The sequence below is a fragment of the Pinus tabuliformis genome, chromosome 9, assembly GCF_031772625.1.
Source record: "Pinus tabuliformis cultivar Carrire ecotype Pingquan chromosome 9, CPIR1, whole genome shotgun sequence".
In the NCBI taxonomy this organism is placed as follows: Eukaryota; Viridiplantae; Streptophyta; class Pinopsida; order Pinales; family Pinaceae; genus Pinus; species Pinus tabuliformis.
In genome coordinates, this window is record NC_142307.1 from 132,833,013 (window position 1) to 132,852,659 (window position 19,647).

General features: G+C 36.9%; 1 protein-coding gene, 1 long non-coding RNA gene and 1 pseudogene across 7 annotated transcripts; 2 read left to right on the top strand and 1 right to left on the bottom strand.

The window, feature by feature from the left end:
• Nucleotides 1-5,070: 5,070 nt before the first annotated feature.
• LOC149147453 (uncharacterized) lies at nucleotides 5,071-9,019 on the top strand. Of its 4 annotated transcripts, none has more exons than XR_016263659.1 (4): nucleotides 5,071-5,468; nucleotides 6,430-7,369; nucleotides 8,503-8,753; nucleotides 8,950-9,019. It is a non-coding gene; the product is annotated as an uncharacterized LOC149147453 (long non-coding RNA). The 4 variants fall into 4 exon arrangements; XR_016263657.1 differs by having other exon boundaries at nucleotides 6,430-6,520; XR_016263658.1 differs by lacking the exon at nucleotides 5,071-5,468 and adding an exon at nucleotides 5,475-6,012 and having other exon boundaries at nucleotides 6,173-7,369.
• Nucleotides 9,020-9,265: 246 nt separating this feature from the next.
• LOC149147454 (cold-regulated 413 inner membrane protein 1, chloroplastic-like) lies at nucleotides 9,266-14,576 on the top strand. Of its 3 annotated transcripts, XM_089445647.1 has the most exons (9): nucleotides 9,272-9,421; nucleotides 9,562-10,003; nucleotides 10,731-10,826; nucleotides 10,932-10,996; nucleotides 11,122-11,191; nucleotides 11,276-11,443; nucleotides 13,605-13,698; nucleotides 13,804-13,868; nucleotides 13,994-14,576. In XM_089445647.1, the coding sequence occupies exons 2-7, from the start codon at nucleotides 9,882-9,884 to the stop codon at nucleotides 13,633-13,635; spliced, it is 552 nt and encodes a 183-aa protein (XP_089301773.1). In that variant the 5' UTR covers nucleotides 9,272-9,421; nucleotides 9,562-9,881; the 3' UTR covers nucleotides 13,636-13,698; nucleotides 13,804-13,868; nucleotides 13,994-14,576. The 3 variants fall into 3 exon arrangements, with proteins under 3 accessions (XP_089301774.1, XP_089301773.1, XP_089301772.1); XM_089445646.1 differs by having other exon boundaries at nucleotides 13,605-13,868; XM_089445648.1 differs by lacking the exons at nucleotides 11,276-11,443; nucleotides 13,605-13,698; nucleotides 13,804-13,868 and having other exon boundaries at nucleotides 9,266-9,421; nucleotides 11,122-11,177; nucleotides 14,038-14,061; nucleotides 14,146-14,576.
• A 390-nt stretch (nucleotides 14,577-14,966) lies between these two features.
• LOC149147455 (putative pentatricopeptide repeat-containing protein At3g13770, mitochondrial pseudogene) lies at nucleotides 14,967-18,689 on the bottom strand (annotated as a pseudogene).
• Between the last annotated feature and the right edge of the window lie 958 nt (nucleotides 18,690-19,647).

Genomic DNA, 19,647 nt, shown 5'->3' on the forward strand with positions numbered 1-19,647 from the left:
ACTATTGGCTTCACCTCAGACCCTTATGTATGACAACAAGCTTGCCGTGGACCCCAAAAAACGTCGTTTTGGGCATTAAAACTGCTCCAGAAGTTCAAGACCCAAAAAACTACTAAAAATAGTAAATGCTGAAATGAACAAGGAAACATATGAAACTGAATGGGGGGTCTAGGTGGAATAGGCGGGTGGCCACCAATATCCACCTAGATCATGTGAAGCCCTACCTGAAGCATTTGAGAAAATCTTCATTGCTATCCCTACTCACTCATCCACTACCAACAAATTCCTTCTTATTGTTGTCCTCTACCAATTCTTCCTTTTTGTCTTAGGGTGTATTCCACCACAAGAGCTTTATCTATTAGTAGACGATCTTTGACATGGATGGGCTAACTATAATCATATTTTCACACGGGTACTATAAACCAAAACTAACTCATCACGGTTGCTCTAAATGAGTTAGGTAACTTTCTGAACAACGAGTTGTAGGGCCTTGTTCTCCTCCAAGGTGTCCATGAGCACCTAAGTCGCCTCCTTAATCCCTCGAATTCTGAAACTTGTATTTCTATGCCACTTATTTTCTTAGAGTGAACCCCTTCCTAGCTCCATGACCATTTTTTCCTTGTTGCTTTGATGCTTTCACCATGTGCAAGATCTAGTAAATCTCTTTTTGGTTCAATGTGACAAATCTTCCTTCATGCTCCCAACTTCATGATATTTGAGTTAACTACTAGATCCAAAATTTGTCATACTCATTTGCCTCTCTCAACTACCAAGTCAAAATATACCCTTGGTAACAGAGGCATCCCCCTAAGCCAATTCTTGGCTTTGATACCAAATGTAGAAATTTCACTAGAGAGGAAATAAAAACTAGTGAGACAATTAACAATAAACCAAAAAAATCATGAAACTTAAACACAATGTAATCAATGTTTATGTTGGGAAAACCCCAACCCTAAGGAGAAACCTAGCTAATATAATTCCATTAGATCCTTGGCCTAAACTTGGCTAAGCCGACCAAGTGAGCCTCTACCACTCACCTCCCTAGCCCATTATGATAGAGTTTCTCCCAACCTTTAATGTGATCCATAAGAAAAAAAAACCATGGGAATCCAAAAATCCATGGGCCCAAAACCACTACTATTGACCCAATCAACTTTGACTCTTTCCCAAAGTCAAATTTACTAAACATATCGGTTGTCAGCGTTCGGGCTTGTGACTTTGTTCACAACCAATTTCTAAACTCTTATTCGGTATGTCGAACTATGACATACATCGGTATGATTCAATATACATAATCTGTTTGAGCCTCTTTCCCAATATTGAGATCTGTTGCTTGCTAGAAACAAGAGAATTTTTTTTAACTGGTGGATTCCTTTATGGGAGTCCTATTGAGGAATCAATAGTTTGTAACTTGTATGAAAATTCCCTACATTTCGATAGTCCAAACATCATTGACAAGTTGGGGTATGCTGCAAAATATACTGTTAGTCGACATTTGGCCTTGGTACTTGAAACTTTAAAAATGTAGTGTAGTTCAAGATCTGATCTGAAACCACCAACTCATCTCCATAGCCTGTAGCTTTACGTTTTACGTATATTCATGAGGATCAATTTTTTTGTGTGTGGTTATATGCAAATTCTTTATAAGAATTGAGAGATAGGCTTGAAGGTAGTTGTCCTGCAAAGAAAAAAGCACAATAGCTCATTAGTCTAGCTCTATAACACAATAAAGTTGTTTATGAAATATATGTTAATGGTGTCCAACACTATGACAAGAAATAGGAGTTATAACTAATAAGATTAACTAACTTGACCTCTATTAAAACCACCATTAAAATTTATGATGGGCAACTCAAATACCAAAACTTCAAATTCAAGGTTGCTTCCCCATTATCATTTTTCACAGTAAAGTCAACGTATCCCCTAGAAGAGATACTCGTGAAATGGCAGTGAAGGTGGAGTAGTGTCACAAATACCTATCCCCTAGAAGAGATACTTGTGAAATGGCGGGGAAGGTGGAGCAGTGTCACAAATACCTATCCCTATAAGAGATACTTGTGAAATGGCGGGGAAGGTGGAGCAGTGTCACAAATACCTATCCCCTAGAAAAGATATCTGTGAAATGGCAAGGAAGGTGGAGCAATGTCACAAATAAGAATTGTATTTATATAAAGATTTAAAATTTTAAAAATATATCTTAAATTTTTTATTATTTATTTATTTATATTTGGATAGCGATTAAATTTATTTAACCTTAAAGGTTAATAAATAATGGAAATATTTATTCAAAATTATTTATTTAAAGAAATTCATATTATTTAAAAAATGTATTTTTTCAATAATATATTTTTTCAATTAATTAAAATTAATTTGAATATTATTTTAAAATAATCAATTTTAATGCTTATTTCAAAATAAGTTTAGTTATAAGTTTTAACTCTAAGATTAAAAATATAATTTTGACTTTAAAGTTAGAATCTCATCCATGAAACTAAATATCGTTACGGGTTGTAATTAAACTTTACAACTTTATAGGTAAGGGAAAAAAAAACCTTAATTTAATAAATTCTATGTATACATTAAATTCTATATATTATTAATGATGATGGTGTTTGGTAATAAATGAAACATTTCTTATAAAAGAGAAACTATTGATATGTGAACTACCATGACATGCATAAAATATATGAGGAGTAAATAATCTATAAAAATAGAAAGCATAGTAATTATGGTGTTTGGTAATAAATGTAACATTTCTTATCAAAGAGAAACTATTGATATGTGAACTACTATGACATGCATAAAATATATAAGGAGTAAATAATCTATAAAAATAGAAAGCATATTTAATTAAGAAATTTATTTTTTATTTATACTTTTTTAAAATGATTATTAGATTTATTATAATTTGGTTGTAAATAGATAATAAAAACAATGATAACAAAATCATATTATTTAAAATGATTAATTCCATATTATTAAAAAAACTAAATCTGTCTTAATTAATAAAAAATAATTTAAAATTTTATTTCAAAATTAATAATTTTAAATTTTATTTAAAATTCAAATTAATAATTTCAAAATTAATTCTAAAATCAATATAATAATTTAAATCTTATTAAAAAAACCATTTTGATCCACTCTTAAATTAGATAATATTAGGGTTTCATAATTAGATTTCATAATATATCATTAAATATTTTATTTTTATTGTATAAATATATTTCTTTAACCCATCAAAATTTAAAAACATATTAAAATATTTTGATTTTATCATATAAATAACATAAATATTATTATAATGTAATGAAGTGAATTAATTTGTTAAAATAGGAAAATACAATCTTTTAACTAATAAATATAAAGTAGATTCTAACTAATAGGAAAAGCTTCGGAGCTTTAAATAGGCAAAGAGGAAAAGTTTATATTCTAGTCTTCGGAAAGGTAACCAAATCTATTCTGGTATGTTGTTGTTTTTTAATTCAGTACACAGAGGGGAGTGAGAATCTTGATTTAGAAGAAAGAGCATGGAGCAGCGGATTGAGAAAGAGGAGTGCATGGAAAATACATGGGATAAACTTCCTGGCGATGCACAATTGATGGTTTTGAAAAGGCTTTCCCCCATGGATTTATGGAGACTGCAATTGTCATGTAAATATTTTGAGTTTCATTTGTGGTCAAACTTGGAATTTATGATTGACTATGATCAGAAGAACCGCCCTTCTGATCACCAGGTGGTTTCCATTCTTGGATCCTTTTGTTATCACCGACTCCTGTCGGACGTTATTCTGTATCTTTACTTTTGGGAGGAAGGAAAGCATGCGATGGGCATTTGTAACAACCATTTCTGTAAGTGGCAAGGATTATCGTGGAGGCTCACTACTTACGGGGACAACTTCTTGTGCTTCCAGATGTACACAAAAGGTTTTTATCGTGGGGACAGGAAGTTTCTGGTGTTCAATCCTCTCTTTTTTTAACTTTAGTAGTAAGTTCATTGAATTCCCTTATCGAAATACCCGCACAAGACAAGCTTGCAAGCACCTTTTTTCCGATCGAAGATGATTCTAGAAATCTCTGTCCCATCGCGGTCAGTGATAGGGGGACTCAAAGTCCAACGATTAGTGACAGGCAGACTCATAGTGAAACTCTCGCCTTCCCCACCCATAGGGAATTCAATGAACTTATTACTAAAGTTAAAAAAAGAGAGGATTGAACACCAGAAACGTCTTGTCCCCACGATAAAAAACTTTTGTGTACATCTGGAAGCACAAGAAGCCTTCCCCGTAAGTAGTGAGCCTCCACGATAATCCCTGCAACTTACAGAAATGGTTGTTACAAATGCCCATCGCACGCTGTCCTTCCTCCCAAAAGTAAAGATGCGGAATAACGTCCGGCAAGAGTCGGTGATAACAAAAGGATCCAAGAATGGAAACCACCTGGGGATCAGAAGGGCGGTTCCTCTGATCATAGTCAATCACAAATTCCAAGTTTGACCACAAATGAGACTCAAAATATTTACATGACAATTGCAGTCTCCGTAAATCCATGGGGGAAAGCCTTTTCAAAACCATCAATTGCGCATCGCCACGGAGTTTATCCCATCTATTTTCCATGCAATCCTCATTCTCAATCCGTTGGTCCATGCCTTGTCTTCTAAGGAGTAGTGAAAGTCAAGTTTACATAAGCTTAACTTTGATCCTGTGTGTAGAGAAATGCGAAAGTAGATATTATTTCTTCACAAATATCAACCGTCACTGTTTAGTGGTATATGTGACAAAACTAATAAAAAATGAATCTTTCATGTCCAATTAAATTTAACAATCTCCTTAACAAACAAAATATTCATTTAAATACAAACTCTACCTCACATAGATATATTTCATAACCTTGTTAAAAATGGTTCTAAATTAAACTACCACTTAAAAATCGAAGGTAATAACCTGTAAATTACCTTAAAAATCAAAAGTAATAACAGGTAAATTACGTTGCTAGGAAGAAATTACAAAATGTGACATTGATAAATATCTACTCTAATGACCGAGAAAGTAACAAAAAAACATAATGTACGCCCAACAAAACCGAAAACGACACTGGGAAGGAAGTATTTCACCAAAAACTGTGAGTAGATGGCCTTCGTTGAAAGAGAAACAATACCAGAATGGCCTTCGTTCAAACCGAATGAGTAATAAGAAAAGGCGCTGCCAATCAATGGGAGGTCTCACTGATTCTGAAGAGGGTGGGTTCAAAAAACGTCCCTATACCACTCTCTATTTCTCCGCCATTGCCATTCTCCTCTCGATCAGTTGGTGTAGCTGAGAAGGTGCCTAAATTTTTCCAGGAATGACGTGACATGTCATAAACCCATAAACACTCTTTCACCAAAACCCGGTTACATCCCTGGGAGCAAATGAGGTGCACAACACCCCGACCTCCTCCGTTGAGATAACACGGTATGGGTATTGGAAAAGGTGGGCTTGAAATCATGTATTCTGCTAATGATCTCAACATTCTTTTCTGAATATGAAACAAGATCAACATTCTTTTCTGCATATGAAATTTCCAAAGTTGCAGTTTCTTCTGTTTTGTCAGGCTTATGACACATAGCTCATTTTCATGCTCTGCAATACAAAGGGATCAGGGATCAAACAACTCGTCGCCTAGAATGATTGGCTCCAACCACGGTTACTTTTCATAGTCAAATACCAACACCATATCTGGAACGTCCAAGAATGGGACACCATCCATCAACCAACACAGAAAACGGCCATTCACAGATAAAGCATTAGCATTTAAGGGGAAACCAACCGGGAAAGGCCAGAGTTTCACTATGAGTCTACCTGTCAATCGTTGGACTTTGACTCCACTTGTCACTGACCGCGATGGGACAGAGATTTCTGAATCATCTTCGATCAGAAAAAAAGGTGCTTGCAAGCTTGTCTTGTGCGGGTATTTCGATCCGTTCGTGTGTAATGTTACAAGGATGACTTCTATTTACAACTTCAAAGAGAAAAGGTGGACAAAGATGAGGGAATTCAATGAACTTACTACTAAAGTTAAAATTGGTTTCCCTTTAAATGCTAATGCTCTATCTGTGAATGGCCGTTTTCTGTGTTGGTTGATGGCCGTTTTCTGTGTTGGTTGATGGATGGTGCCCTATTCTTGGACGTTTCAGATATGGTGTTGGTATTTGACTCTAAAGAAGAAGCGTGGTGGGAGCCAATCATTCTAGGCGACGAGTTGTTTGATCCCCTTTGTATTGCAGAGCATGAAAAGAGCTATGTGTCATAAGCCTAACAAAGCAGAAGAAACTGCAACTTTGTAAATTTGATATGCAGAAAAGAATGTTGAGACCATTAGCAGAATACATGATTTCAAGCTCACCTTTTCCAATACCAGGTTTTTACTTGTTTTCATGGGTTGTTTTTGCAGGCCAGCAACAAACCCCAACAAACTCCAAGTGGGGTTGGTGCTGTCGGCTGTCAAGAACTCCGGAAGTGCAGGAACAGCTTCTCTCACTCAGGTTGGCGAGCTCAGCCTAAGGCTTGTCTTGCGATTTCCTTTGAAGCTCTGTAGGCTTTATTACTGTGGAACATGTCTGGTTATTCCTCTTCCAGCAGAGGGTTTGATAGTGAAATGAGTTATTGTACAACCGGAACTTGCCTGCGGTATCCTAGGGCTTCCTGAAGCTACCGCCCCTATGAATGTTTGGAAGAAAATCAGCCTTAATCTCTGGTTTGGGGATCCTCGGCCCAGAATATAGTTTAATGGTTCACAACTGACAGCACGGTTGTTTCGCTGTATAAGATCTACTATGACTATTTATTTTCTGCAATGTAATTTAAACAGTTTGACACATTCAAATTTGGTTTAGGCTGATGATACTCTGTATTCGTTATGACTGTTGCATTTCAGCGACCAAGAGGTATGCCGAAATTATTTCTGTCCCTCAAGATCACTCCCAGCATAGTAATAATATTCATTCAGTTCAATGCCTAATTAAGTTCTGGAGCATCTTTTCGCCCTTTCAGCAATTGTATTAGTCTTTTTAAAAAAATGTATTTATGTCTGGAAGAAATGGGGTAGTCATGCTGTTACATCTCCTCGGTGTTTCACAGTTTTACTCATTTCCAGTTAATGAATAAGATTGCTGATATCTCTCTTTACAGTTCATTCTATAAATAAACAGGGTTATGGGTTTCATTCTTATCGTTTTGACGAATACTGTTACTGTTATTTGCATTTGCTCGCTGTGTATCATTTCTACAGCGGAGATTTCCCAGTTTCCCCAATGGAGCTCTTTCTTTGAAATTGGGGTTTCTTCCCCAAGAGGGTCAATCTACCTGAACAGGTTACCCTGGCTGGAAGATAGGTATTTTAATACCTCACTTACCCTCAGACCAGTGTATTGGCACTATGAACATGGTTCATTTACTCCCTTTACTTTGGTTTATCAGTCACAGTGTCTTTGTTGATTATGGGTTGAATAACATTACCATTTCAATCCTGTTAGACAGGTATATCTCACAGTATGCTCTATCAATTTGTACAATTTATTTGTCCAAGAATGCATACTCAAATAAGTACTGTGTAATTCTTACATATACCACTTGTTGTCCCAGTTACATGTTTAATTCATAGGTACATAATAAAAGCAGTCTTTTCTTACTTAAGCTGTATTCTTTACTTATCTATTGCACAATTTATTTGTCCAAGAATGCATACTCAAATAAGTACTGTGTAAGTCTTACATATACCACTTGTTGTCCCAGTTACATGTTTAATTCATAGGTACATAACAAAAGCAGTCTTTTCTTACTTAAGCTGTATTCTTTACTTATCTATTGCGCTCTCAGCAACATATCATAAGCAGTATTATTTGGCTTATCTAATGCATTCTCATAACATAAACAGAACTACTTTTTCTTATCTGATGCATTCTCAGAAGCATAACCTAAACGGAATTACTTATTCTTATCTGTTGGATTCTCAGAAGCATATCATAAACATAATTACTTATCTGATGCGTTCACAATTTTCCAAGAAAGTGAATTCGGGACAGGACCACACCTCCCAGCCTATGGAACTGGCAATGGCAATCACGTCCAAGTTCCCCCCGAGCTTCCTCCTTCCGTTACAGTTGTTGAGAGTAAACTCTCACAGGTTACTTCTCAGGGCTCAAAACCGTAGTCCAGCCTGGAAAAGTCAGATTTTCTATCTGGCAGGGAGGTTTCCACTGGCACCAAGCCAGCTCCAGATAACCTTCCCCAAGGCAGCCCCAGATAACCTTCCCCAAGGCAACACAGTATTCACACTCTGTTTCTCTAGGTGGTCACCTCTCTCCTTACGAACCCCTCCTCATGCCCTCTGAACTCTTTTTGTCTCCAGGACTTCGAAATTGCCCGGTAGTGCTAATTCTGCCATGGCAAACTCAATTCCAGTTTGTGCCCATATGGAATACTGTCCAGCGTGTTTCTTTGCAAAATAACATTTGGTTTTCTGCAGTATGAAGGAGCTACAGCAGAAGATGGCCGGAAGCGAAGCATCTTTGACACTTTCACTCACAGGGAAGGTCTGTTTCATCACATATCTTCATTCATCCCTTCATTTGCATTCTACCCAGTTCCTTACTTTACTTTGGGACTTTCAAGGCCAAGGCTGGAAGTGAGCTGTTGTTTGTTTTAACTGTATTGTCAGGGATTACTGTGGATGGAGGTAATGGAGATGTAGCTGTTGATCAATACCATCGTTACAAGGTATTATTATCTGCAAATCTAAGAACAATAAATGTCACTAGGACAACCTATATGCAGTGGCTACTTGTAAGCCATCCTCAAGCTTTATGTGCATGTCCAACCCCATTATTGTTGTTTTCATACTAATGTATCAATAGTTAAACTCCTAGATGATTTGGGTATCAACCTGATGCAAAATTTCATGTGGGTTTTGAAGGAGGATATTGATCTAATGTCTGCGATGGGAGTAGATGCCTCTAGATTTTCAATCTCATGGCCCAGGCTTATTCCTGGTATATTTCTATTTGAGCTTTGACCACATGTTTAATCCTGAGAATTTAGTAAACACTCAATGGACAATGGTAGGAAATAACTATTTCACATATATTGATGGACAATGGTAGGAAATAACTATTTCACATATACTGATGCAGATGGCGAAGGACCCATCAACCCAAAAGGCGTTGAGTAGTATAATAACCTCATAAATGAGCTTTTGTCCCATGGTAGTATTTATTGACAAACTTGTCTCTCTACTTTGTTTTTATTCCTGTGACTATCATCCTCAAAACTGTTAATCGTTTCACAATGCATGTCTCAGGCATTCAACCACATGTGACATTGTACCACTTTGATCTGCCCCAAGCTCTGTAAGATTCCTATGGAGGTTTCTTAAATCCACAGATTGTGTAAACATCTTATGTCATCTCCTGTTCTTGTTTTTCTTCCCATGTGGGTTGACACACAAGTCAAAGCATCAATTTATGGTGCATTAATAACCTTATGGTTAGAGAAGCAGAGTTCTCTAATCTACTTCGATCTTATGCAGGGAGGATTTTAAAGGTTATGCAGATGTGTGTTTCAGAGAGTTTGGTGATCGAGTGAAATATTGGTCCACTTTCAATGAGCCCAATGTTTTTGGCACTGCAGGATATGATGACGGCGTTTTCCCACCTCAAAGATGTTCCCAACCATTTGGAAATTGTACTGCTGGAAACTCAACTGTTGAGCCATATATTGTTGGTCACCATGTTTTGCTATCACATATAGCTGCTGTGGAGCTGTACAGGAAAACCTATCGGGTTCTTTTCCTCTCTGATCTATGTTCATCTCCATTCATTCTATGAGATTTTATAAATTTCTCGATGAATGCAGGAAAAGCAAAAGGGCTGGATTGGATTAGTAATTTTAGTACATTGGATGATACCTCTTACCAATAAATCCACAGATGTGGCTGCTACTCAAAGAGCAAATGATTTTATGGTGGGCTGGTGAGTGATTTCTACTTTCATTCTGCTAATTTTGATATTTTCAATCCGTTATTCGATCCGATTACAACACATTCTATTTTCAATCCATTATATGATATTGTTGCTCCACATCCTGGATTGGTTTTACAGCTATACAATCCCCTCTCTAAAGATCAGCTCAAAACTCTGCCAAGGATAAATTTGTTAATGACAATCTCTCTTAGAGCATCTCAGATTGGTTTTCCAGCTATACAATCCCCCCCTCTAAAGAACAGCTCAAAACTCTTCTAAGGATAACTTTGTTAAGGACAATCTCTCTCAAGTTCAAAACTATGCTAAGGATAACTTTGTTAAGGACAATCTCTCTCAAGCCTACTGTTGAGACAAGGGGCTCCTTCAGAATGCTAACTAATTTGGGATAGGCAACCTCAATTTACTAGATTTTTCTACTACAACAATCTGTTGAGCTTTTTAGCTTTTGCTTTCTGGCTGTTTCCAATTGTCAATATATTCCTCTCAGAAAATGGAATACCTCAAAGGCTCTCTTGGGGTTCATAATTTAATTTTTATTTCAGCTTTAGATCTTTATACACAAATGTCTCAAGTTTTATTTGCTTTTGCTTTTGCCCGTTTCCAAAGGTCAGTACTCTAAAAAAGGCATTAGGCTTTTTTGAGTCATAATTCAACTTTTATTTTTGGGACTCAAGTAGTTGTTGAGGCAAAAAATGATTCAATTATGGTGTTGCAGGGTTTTGATGTTATCAAAGCACACAGCCATCGACAAATCTTTCCTTGTTCCACTGTTGGCCCTAGAGGCACCTGGAGATGTCATTTCTTGGATCAGGTGACCAGGTTCTTCCCAGTTGCAAAATTAGACAAATTCCAGTGAAGTGAACTGAGAGTTTAAACTTCACCCCACATTTGGATTTGTTTGTCTACATTATTACAGAGGTGATTATGGTTTGTGGACTGCCTTTTTGGTCTTCCTTGTTAGACTATTTTACTACATTCCTGGTGAGTCACAAGAACTCAAATGCCATCCTATTTTACTTACTTGGTCGTTCTTTCCTACACAGTATATTGAGTTGAATTGCATGACAGAACTGTAGTGTTTGACAAACTTAATTTGTTGGGAACAGGGGAATTGGAACTGCCATTTTTATTTGTGTTACTGGTGATTATTGCTCCTTATCAAGCCATGAACCTGAGGCAAGTTGTTGTTTTCCTTAACAAATGATTGAATTGGTGTTTGGAAATGTGGATGGTAGTTTATGGGATGTTGTTGATTTGCAGAGGAACCCAAGCTGGAATAGTCATTTCCATAGCGGCTTCTGCATACTTGATCTATCAACACGTCACCAGGACAGGGGGTATTAGAAAGGCTTTTGATCAGGGAGTTGTTGTACCCACCATTGCTGCTGTGTGCCTTATCTGTGTGCCGTTCATATTCCCCGTTAAAGGGTATATATTTTAATTTAACCAGGTGTCAGGCCTAAACAGTGCCATATTTGTAAAGCCATCTTGACTCCCTACTTAAAATTTTCAAATTATTATTGTGGAAAATAGTACATGTAAGGTGGTGTGTAATAAAGATCTAGTATATAAATAAGTCCAACAAGCTGCATGATTGACTCCTTGGGAGCCTTGTCTTCTTGGCAAATCATGTCAATTTGGATTGCATGAGAGATTGGTTGAGAAAATTAGATCGGCTCTTTCTGGATATGTTTGAACCTCCTCTGTCCTTTGCAAGGGTAGCTGGTTGGCTGACTTGTTGAAAGCACTATTTTTGTCCATGGAGACAAAAACTGTATGAATAATATTTTAAAGAACACAAGTTTTTTTCAGTGGTCAAACCATGCCTTTTATTCAAAGTTGCAGATACCATACATGCATTGATATTCCTCTGCTTTTAAAAAATAAAGGATCCTCTATATTATGAGAGTATACTGAGTTGGAGGGTTTTAAAATTCAGGTTAAATAACTTATTTCTTTGCCTTTTATGCATGCGAGGCATGATCACACAAGGTTATCCATTATTCACAGTTCTGAAATATTGTGGAGCTCCTGTGCACAGTATTTATTTTCAATTTTTTGATATTTTCTATCTGTTTTCTGTCAATTTTTTTATGTCGCTTAATCTGGCATCCTTTCTATTTTGATGCCAAATTTGTTACTGGATACAGAATCTACTTTCATTCTGCTAATTTTGATATTTTCAATCCGTTATTCGATCTGATTACAACACATTCTATTTTCAATCCATTATATGATATTGTTGCTCCAGTACACCTTCTGTCTTCTTAAAACAAGATAATACCACGGATTATATAACTCGCAATAAGTCGAGATATGCAGGCTGTTTTAGGCAATATCCCATTTTTGTTTCTGAGCCTTCTGTCTTCTTAAAACAAGATAATACCACGGATTATATAACTCACAATTGTCAAGATATGCAGGCTGTTTTAGGCAATATCCCATTTTTGTTTCTAAGCCTCTGTGACTTCAATTCTAAATGATTTTCCATATAAAACAAGTAATTTTTTCTTTCTTTATTGAGAAAGAACATATATTAAGTTTATATATAATATTATGGTGAAGTTAAATATTGAATTAGTATAAAGATAATTTGTTTATGATATAAGGATCTATTTTCTTATAGTAATTGGATTATTATTAGTTTTTACTGAGGTAGGACTTTACAATATAAAAAGCTTATTGACTTATTGAACAATGTAATTATGTAATGTTTAATTTTGAAAAACAAATAATTATTATTAGTTTTTACTGAGATAGGATACAGTTTAAAGTTTAGTTATAATGAAGTGGTGTTTCTTACTAACATAATGATATGGATAACAGAGTGGTATTGTCAATGAAGTGGTGTCTCCTACTAACTTAATGGTTGATCGGTTAAGTGAGTATGATTGCTTTCTCGGTCATCTTTCTTTTTGTGCAGAATTTGTGTAAAACAATGATTAGATAAGCCTTTCTTAGAGCATCCTGGATTGGTTTTACAGCTATACAATCCCCTCTCTAAAGATCAGCTCAAAACTCTGCCAAGGATAAATTTGTTAATGACAATCTCTCTTAGAGCATCTCGGATTGGTTTTCCAGCTATACAATCCCCCCCTCTAAAGATCAGCTCAAAACTCTGCTAAGGATAACTTTGTTAAGGACAATCTCTCTCAAGTTCAAAACTCTGCTAAGGATAACTTTGTTAAGGACAATCTCTCTCAAGCCTACTGTTGAGACAAGGGGCTCCTTCAGAATGCTAACTAATTTGGGATAGGCAACCTCAATTTACTAGATTTTTCTACTACAACAATCTGTTGAGCTTTTTAGCTTTTGCTTTCTGGCTGTTTCCAATTGTCAATATATTCCTCTCAGAAAATGGAATACCTCAAAGGCTCTCTTGGGGTTCATAATTTAATTTATATTTCAGCTTTAGATCTTTATACACAAATGTCTCGACTCTCAAGTTTTATTTGCTTTTGCTTTTGCCCGTTTCCAAAGGTCAGTACTCTAAAAAAGGCATTAGGCTTTTTTGAGTCATAATTCAACTTCTATTTTTGGGACTCAAGTAGTTGTTGAGGCAAAAAATGATTCAATTATGGTGTTGCAGGGTTTTGATGTTATCAAAGCACAGCCATTGACAAATCTTTCCTTGTTCCACTGTTGGCCCTAGAGGCACCTGGAGATGTCATTTCTTGGATCAGGTGACCAGGTTATTCCCAGTTGCAAAATTAGACAAATTCCAGTGAAGTGAACTGAGAGTTTAAACTTCACCCCACATTTGGATTTGTTTGTCTACATTATTACAGAGGTGATTATGGTTTGTGGACTGCCTTTCTGGTCTTCCTTGTTAGACTATTTTACTACATTCCTGGTGAGTCACAAGAACCCAAATGCCATCCTATTTTACTTACTTGGTCGTTCTTTCCTGCACAGTATATTGAGTTGAATTGCATGACAGAACTGTAGTGTTTGACAAACTTAATTTGTTGGGAACAGGGGAATTGGAACTGCCATTTTTATTTGTGTTACTGGTGATTATTGCTCCTTATCAAGCCATGAACCTGAGGAAAGTTGTTGTTTTCCTTAACAAATGATTGAATTGGTGTTTGGAAATGTGGATGGTAGTTTATGGGATGTTGTTGATTTGCAGAGGAACCCAAGCTGGAATGGTCATTTCCATAGCGGCTTCTGCATACTTGATCTATCAACACGTCACCAGGACAGGGGGTATTAGAAAGGCTTTTGATTGAGGAGTTGTTGTACCCACCATTGCTGCTGCGTGCCTTATCTGTGTGCCGTTTATATTCCTCGTTAAAGGGTATATATTTTAATTTAACCAGGTGTCAGGCCTAAACAGTGCCATTTTTGTAAAGCCATCTTGACTCCCTACTTAAAACTTTCAAATTATTATTGTGGAAAATAGTACATGTAAGGTGGTGTGTAATAAAGATCTAGTATATAAATAAGTCCAACAAGCTGCATGATTGACTCCTTGGGAGCCTTGTCTTCTTGGCAAATCATGTCAATTTGGATTGCATGAGAGATTGGTTGAGAAAATTAGATCGGCTCTTTCTGGATATGTTTGAACCTCCTCTGTCCTTTGCAAGGGTAGCTGGTTGGCTAACTTGTTGAAAGCACTATTTTTGTCCATGGAGACAAAAACTGTATGAATAATATTTTAAAGAACACAAGGTTTTTTTCAGTGGTCAAACCATGCCTTTTATTCAAAGTTGCAGATACCATACATGCATTGATATTCGTCTGCTTTAAAAAAATAAAGGATCCTCTATATTATGAGAGTATACTGAGTTGGAGGGTTTTAAAATTCAGGTTAAATAACTTATTTCTTTGGCTTTTATGCATGCGTGGCATGATCACACAAGGTTATCCATTATTCACAAATATTGTTGAGCTCCTGTGCACAATATTTATTTTCAATTTTTTGATATTTTTTATCTGTTTTCTGTTCCCACCAACACGCAATGCTGCATCTCCATCACTCTAGAATAGAAACTTGACATCTGGAATTGCAGAAAAATGATATCAATTGGAAGGCCTAGCTGCAAAGCATTTTTGGGGTGTGTAAAGCAATTTCAACAAAAAACGTCTAGCAGTGGGAAACATTCTAGGGTACTTGATGTTTTACTAGCTTAAAATTGTAATTAAATTAAATCAAAACTTTATTCTGAAATAATATAAAATTAGTATAAACCTGACTTACAATGATGGGGGCTTACATAAACAATGTCGTGCCGTTCCAAAGTTGGGATTCCTCAATGTTTGACATTAATCAACATGCCATTTGTTCCCTTCCATTCAAAAGTTCAAGTTGGTTTCCTGATCAAGAAAGATCGATTGCATCCCTCCTTCTGAGCAACTCAATAATGATAAATGACCGAATTAGCACTTCAACATATAAAAAGCAGAATTGTGAAAAAACATATGTTTTGTAATGTTGCTTCTCGCCCATGCTTTTGTTCTCTTTAGAAAGTGATGTTCCTAACATTTCTCCAAAGGGAAATTTTGACAATTTGCCAAACTGGTGCAGCTATAAAGACAACCAAAAATGTTAAAAATGAGTACTATAAAAGAAAGTGTCTTATGTGTCATGCAACAAGATCAGAACCGTCTTGTCAATAATCAAGCTTAACATACTAAACTTTTAACGCATCCATTCATGCTATCAAAGCAATACAGAATCTTGTATGAAACTTACCAGAGGTGAGCCTGCTCCACATGAAGAAGCTACGAGACAACTGACATATTCTCAGCATGTTTCTCCTTATTTCCGCATGTCACAAGAGGCAACTTCTAGACCAATAGAGGATAGTATAGAGAAGCATTCAAGCCACTCCCAAATAGTGCTCAAACTTCATCTTGTATTACCAATAATCCTGACAAGAGCACGTTCCATCCTAAAATGGTGAAAACGTATAATGTCCCTTACTACAATTTCACGTCCAACAATCTTAGAAATAAACTTGACAGCATTGTGACAGTCACCACATACACGAAGGTTCTTTATTATTCGAATAGGGGCCCCAGGAGGTGTGCTCATAAGCCCAAATGCAATGGCTAGCTTCTCACTGTGATGGTAGAGGACATGTTCCTTATGTTCATCCTCCATATCATGGAGGACAAAGTTTGTGTTCGGTACATAACCTGCCTCCTCCATTGGCCCGGCCAATGTATTCAACATTGCATGAACTTCTTCTATTTGTGGGTGTGATCTATCTTCTGACATGAATGCATGTACTCTATTCTTGACCTCAATCCAGCTGAACCCTGGCTTCTTTTTTGCATCTCTGTCTTTCATCATTTTTCTAACCTTGGCTGCATCATCCCACCTGCCAGCTGCAAAATAGATATTTGAAAGCAGCACATATGCAGAAGTATTTTGCGGCTCCAAATCGAAAAGCAATTGTGCGACACGCTTTCCTATTTCTATATTGCCGTGAACTCTGCAAGCACTGAGCAGTGCCACCCAGATACTGACATCAGGTTCAAATGGCATCTTATTGATGAAATCTTCTGCCTTGTCTAGACGACCAACACGACCAAGAAGGTCAATCATGCAGGCATGATGATCCATTCTTGGTGTGATGTTATGTTCATGCCTCATGGAATGAAAGTAATAATGTCCTCGATCTACTAGACCTGTATGGCTGCAAGCAGAGAGAACACCAAGGAAGGTTATGGCATCTGGCCTAATGCTTGTCAGTAGCATTTGCTCAAAAAGTCTCAAGGTTTCCACCCCATCCCCATGCTGAGCATGACCAACAATCATTGCATTCCATGAGACAACATCACGCTCAATCATCTTCTCGAAAACTTTCCGTGCATCTTTTATGCCTCCACATTTGGCATACATAGTAACCAGGGCGTTGACCACAGACATGGGTGACTCAAACCCCATACAAAAAATGTGGGCATGGATGTGTCTTCCATGCTCAAGAACTGCTAGGTTGGCACACACACTAACAATGCTAGCAAAAGTTGCCTCATCTGGCTTCAAACCAGTGTGTTGCATTTGACAAAAGAGTTTTAGAGCCTCTTCACTATACCCATGCTGCACATACCCTGCAATCATTGCATTGCAGGAGATCACATCTTGTTCAGGCATTTTGTCTAACACTTGACGGGCATATTGTAGGCTGCCAGATTTAGCATACATGTCTACAAGAGCACTTCCAATGAACATATTTGAGTCAAAACCAGTCTGGATAATGTGACCGTGAAGTTGTTTACCTTCTTCAAAAGTAGGTAAGCTGGAACTTACACTGAGAATGCTTGCATAAGTGAATTGATTCAGTTTCACACCTATCTGTTTCATTTGGAAACTAAGCTTTAAGGCCTCCTGATAATGGCCATTATGTGCATATCCTGCAATAATTGCATTCCATGAGATTAAGTCTCGTTCCTGCATTTTATCAAACACACATAGTGCATCTTCTATGGTTTGAGTTTTGGCATACATTGTAACAATAGCATTGCACATGGAAACTTGGGACTGGAATCCACTTCTGATAATGTACGCATGGACCTGTCTGCCTAACCTCAAATCAATGAGAATAGCACACGCATTGACGACACTGACAAATGTCAACTATATCGGTCTGGTGAATTTGATTAAAAAATCTTGTGGCCTCGTCTGCTTGTCCATTTTGGGCATATCCTGCAACCATGGCAGTCCAAGAAACAATATTTTGAACCGACATTAAATAAAACATTTGGCGTGCACCATCTACTCTCCCACATTTAGCATACATATCAACAAGAGTAGTCCCAACAAATACATTTGACTCAAATCCAAGCTTAACAAACGGTCCATGAATTTTCCTCCCATATCCTAAATCCACCATGCTTGCACATGCACTTACAACGCTGGCTAAGGTGAACTCATCAGGTTTCATGCCCATCCATTGCATCTGGCCATATAAATCCATGGCTTCAACCTGATCACCACATTAGGCATATGCCGCAATCATTGCATTCCAGGAAACTATGCTACGTTCATGCATTTTGTCAAACAGACACTGTGCATTTTCCACATACCCATATTTTGCATAACCTGTAAGAATCGTAGTCCATGAACAGGCATCTCATTCAGTTGTTGTGTCAAACACTTGGCATGCATCCTTAATTCTCCCACACTTGACATACATGTCAATCATACAATTCCACAAATAGATGCTTGGCTCAAAGCCGGTTTTAACCATATGGCCATGAACCGTCTTGCCCTCTGCTAGGGCTCTGCTATTTCCGCACTCCAGCAAGCGACGAACATAAATATTAGGATCCACCTGAACAAACCTGCAATATGTAGAATTCTGAACACCTATATCATGGCTACTTCCCTGTTCTTCTTTGGGATAATCTTTGAGAGCATAACCAAACTCTCTCCGCTTATTCACCTAGTACCTACACTCTAGATGAAACACCATTATATTCAAAATGCTTCTCTGAGTATGATGATGGTGTCCGAGCTGTTTTAAACAGGTGAAATTCATAGCACTCAGTGCCATTCATCTAATTCATAGCACTCAGTGCCATTCATCTTATCAGAATTTCACCTATTTAAAACAGCTCGGACACCATCATCATACTCAGAGAAGCATTTTGAATACATTGGTGTTTCATCTAGAGTGTAGGTACTCGGTACAAGTAAAGTTAGCTTCATGTTCTCACCCATAATGATTGCCTGGTTCGTGACCAACATCATGATAGGATAGTATAATATTGTGAAATATTATCCTGGAGCATTCAAGGCATTCAACCCATATTATATATACTATTACTTTCATGAATTTCACTAATAAGGATGGGTGATGCTTGGAGGTGTAGCCTTATGTATAACAGGTATTGATTATTCACATGATGATATGTGTCTCATTTTATCATATAGTATACTTGGAACTGTTTTCTAACTCAATTGATAAATCCATACCAATGATTTTCTCAAACAAAATTCATAACTTCATCCCAATTATTTATGTTAAAGCTATACAAATAGAAACACTAACATCAGTGCTTTGTTCTGACTGGATCCAGGTGCCGAGGCCATGTTTGTAGACTTGGGCCATTTCAACAGGAAATCAATCCAGGTCCAAGCTATATGTCAAGGATAGAATTATTAGTATTTCATCATACCTGCATGCTTCATCCTCCTTAAGTTTTAGTACCGTAATGAGAAATTTGGGTTGTTTGTTGCAGCTTGCTTTCTGTGTGTTGGTTTACCCATCTCTGCTTATCACATATACGAGACAAGCGGCTTATTTGATAAAAAACCCAGGGGACATAGGCTCTACATTTTACAAAGCAATACCACAGCCTATGTATTAGTCAATGTTCATTGTTGCCACTTTAGCAGCCATTGTAGCCAGTCAAGCATTGATTACAACAACATTCTCAATCATAAAACAGTCCATGGCTCTTAGCTGCTTCCCTCGAGCTTATTTTCCACCACAGGGATGAAAAATGTTGCCTTATTTCATATCATAATGTACTGAAATTCAATATATAATGAAAATTCTAAGCATTTACCATGTTTTATATATGCATTCATTTTTAAATTTATGGTAGATTATCTATGCTTTTATTTAGCAGACATGTTGCTCATTAATCTAGGGAGAGTAATGAGCATGCATGAC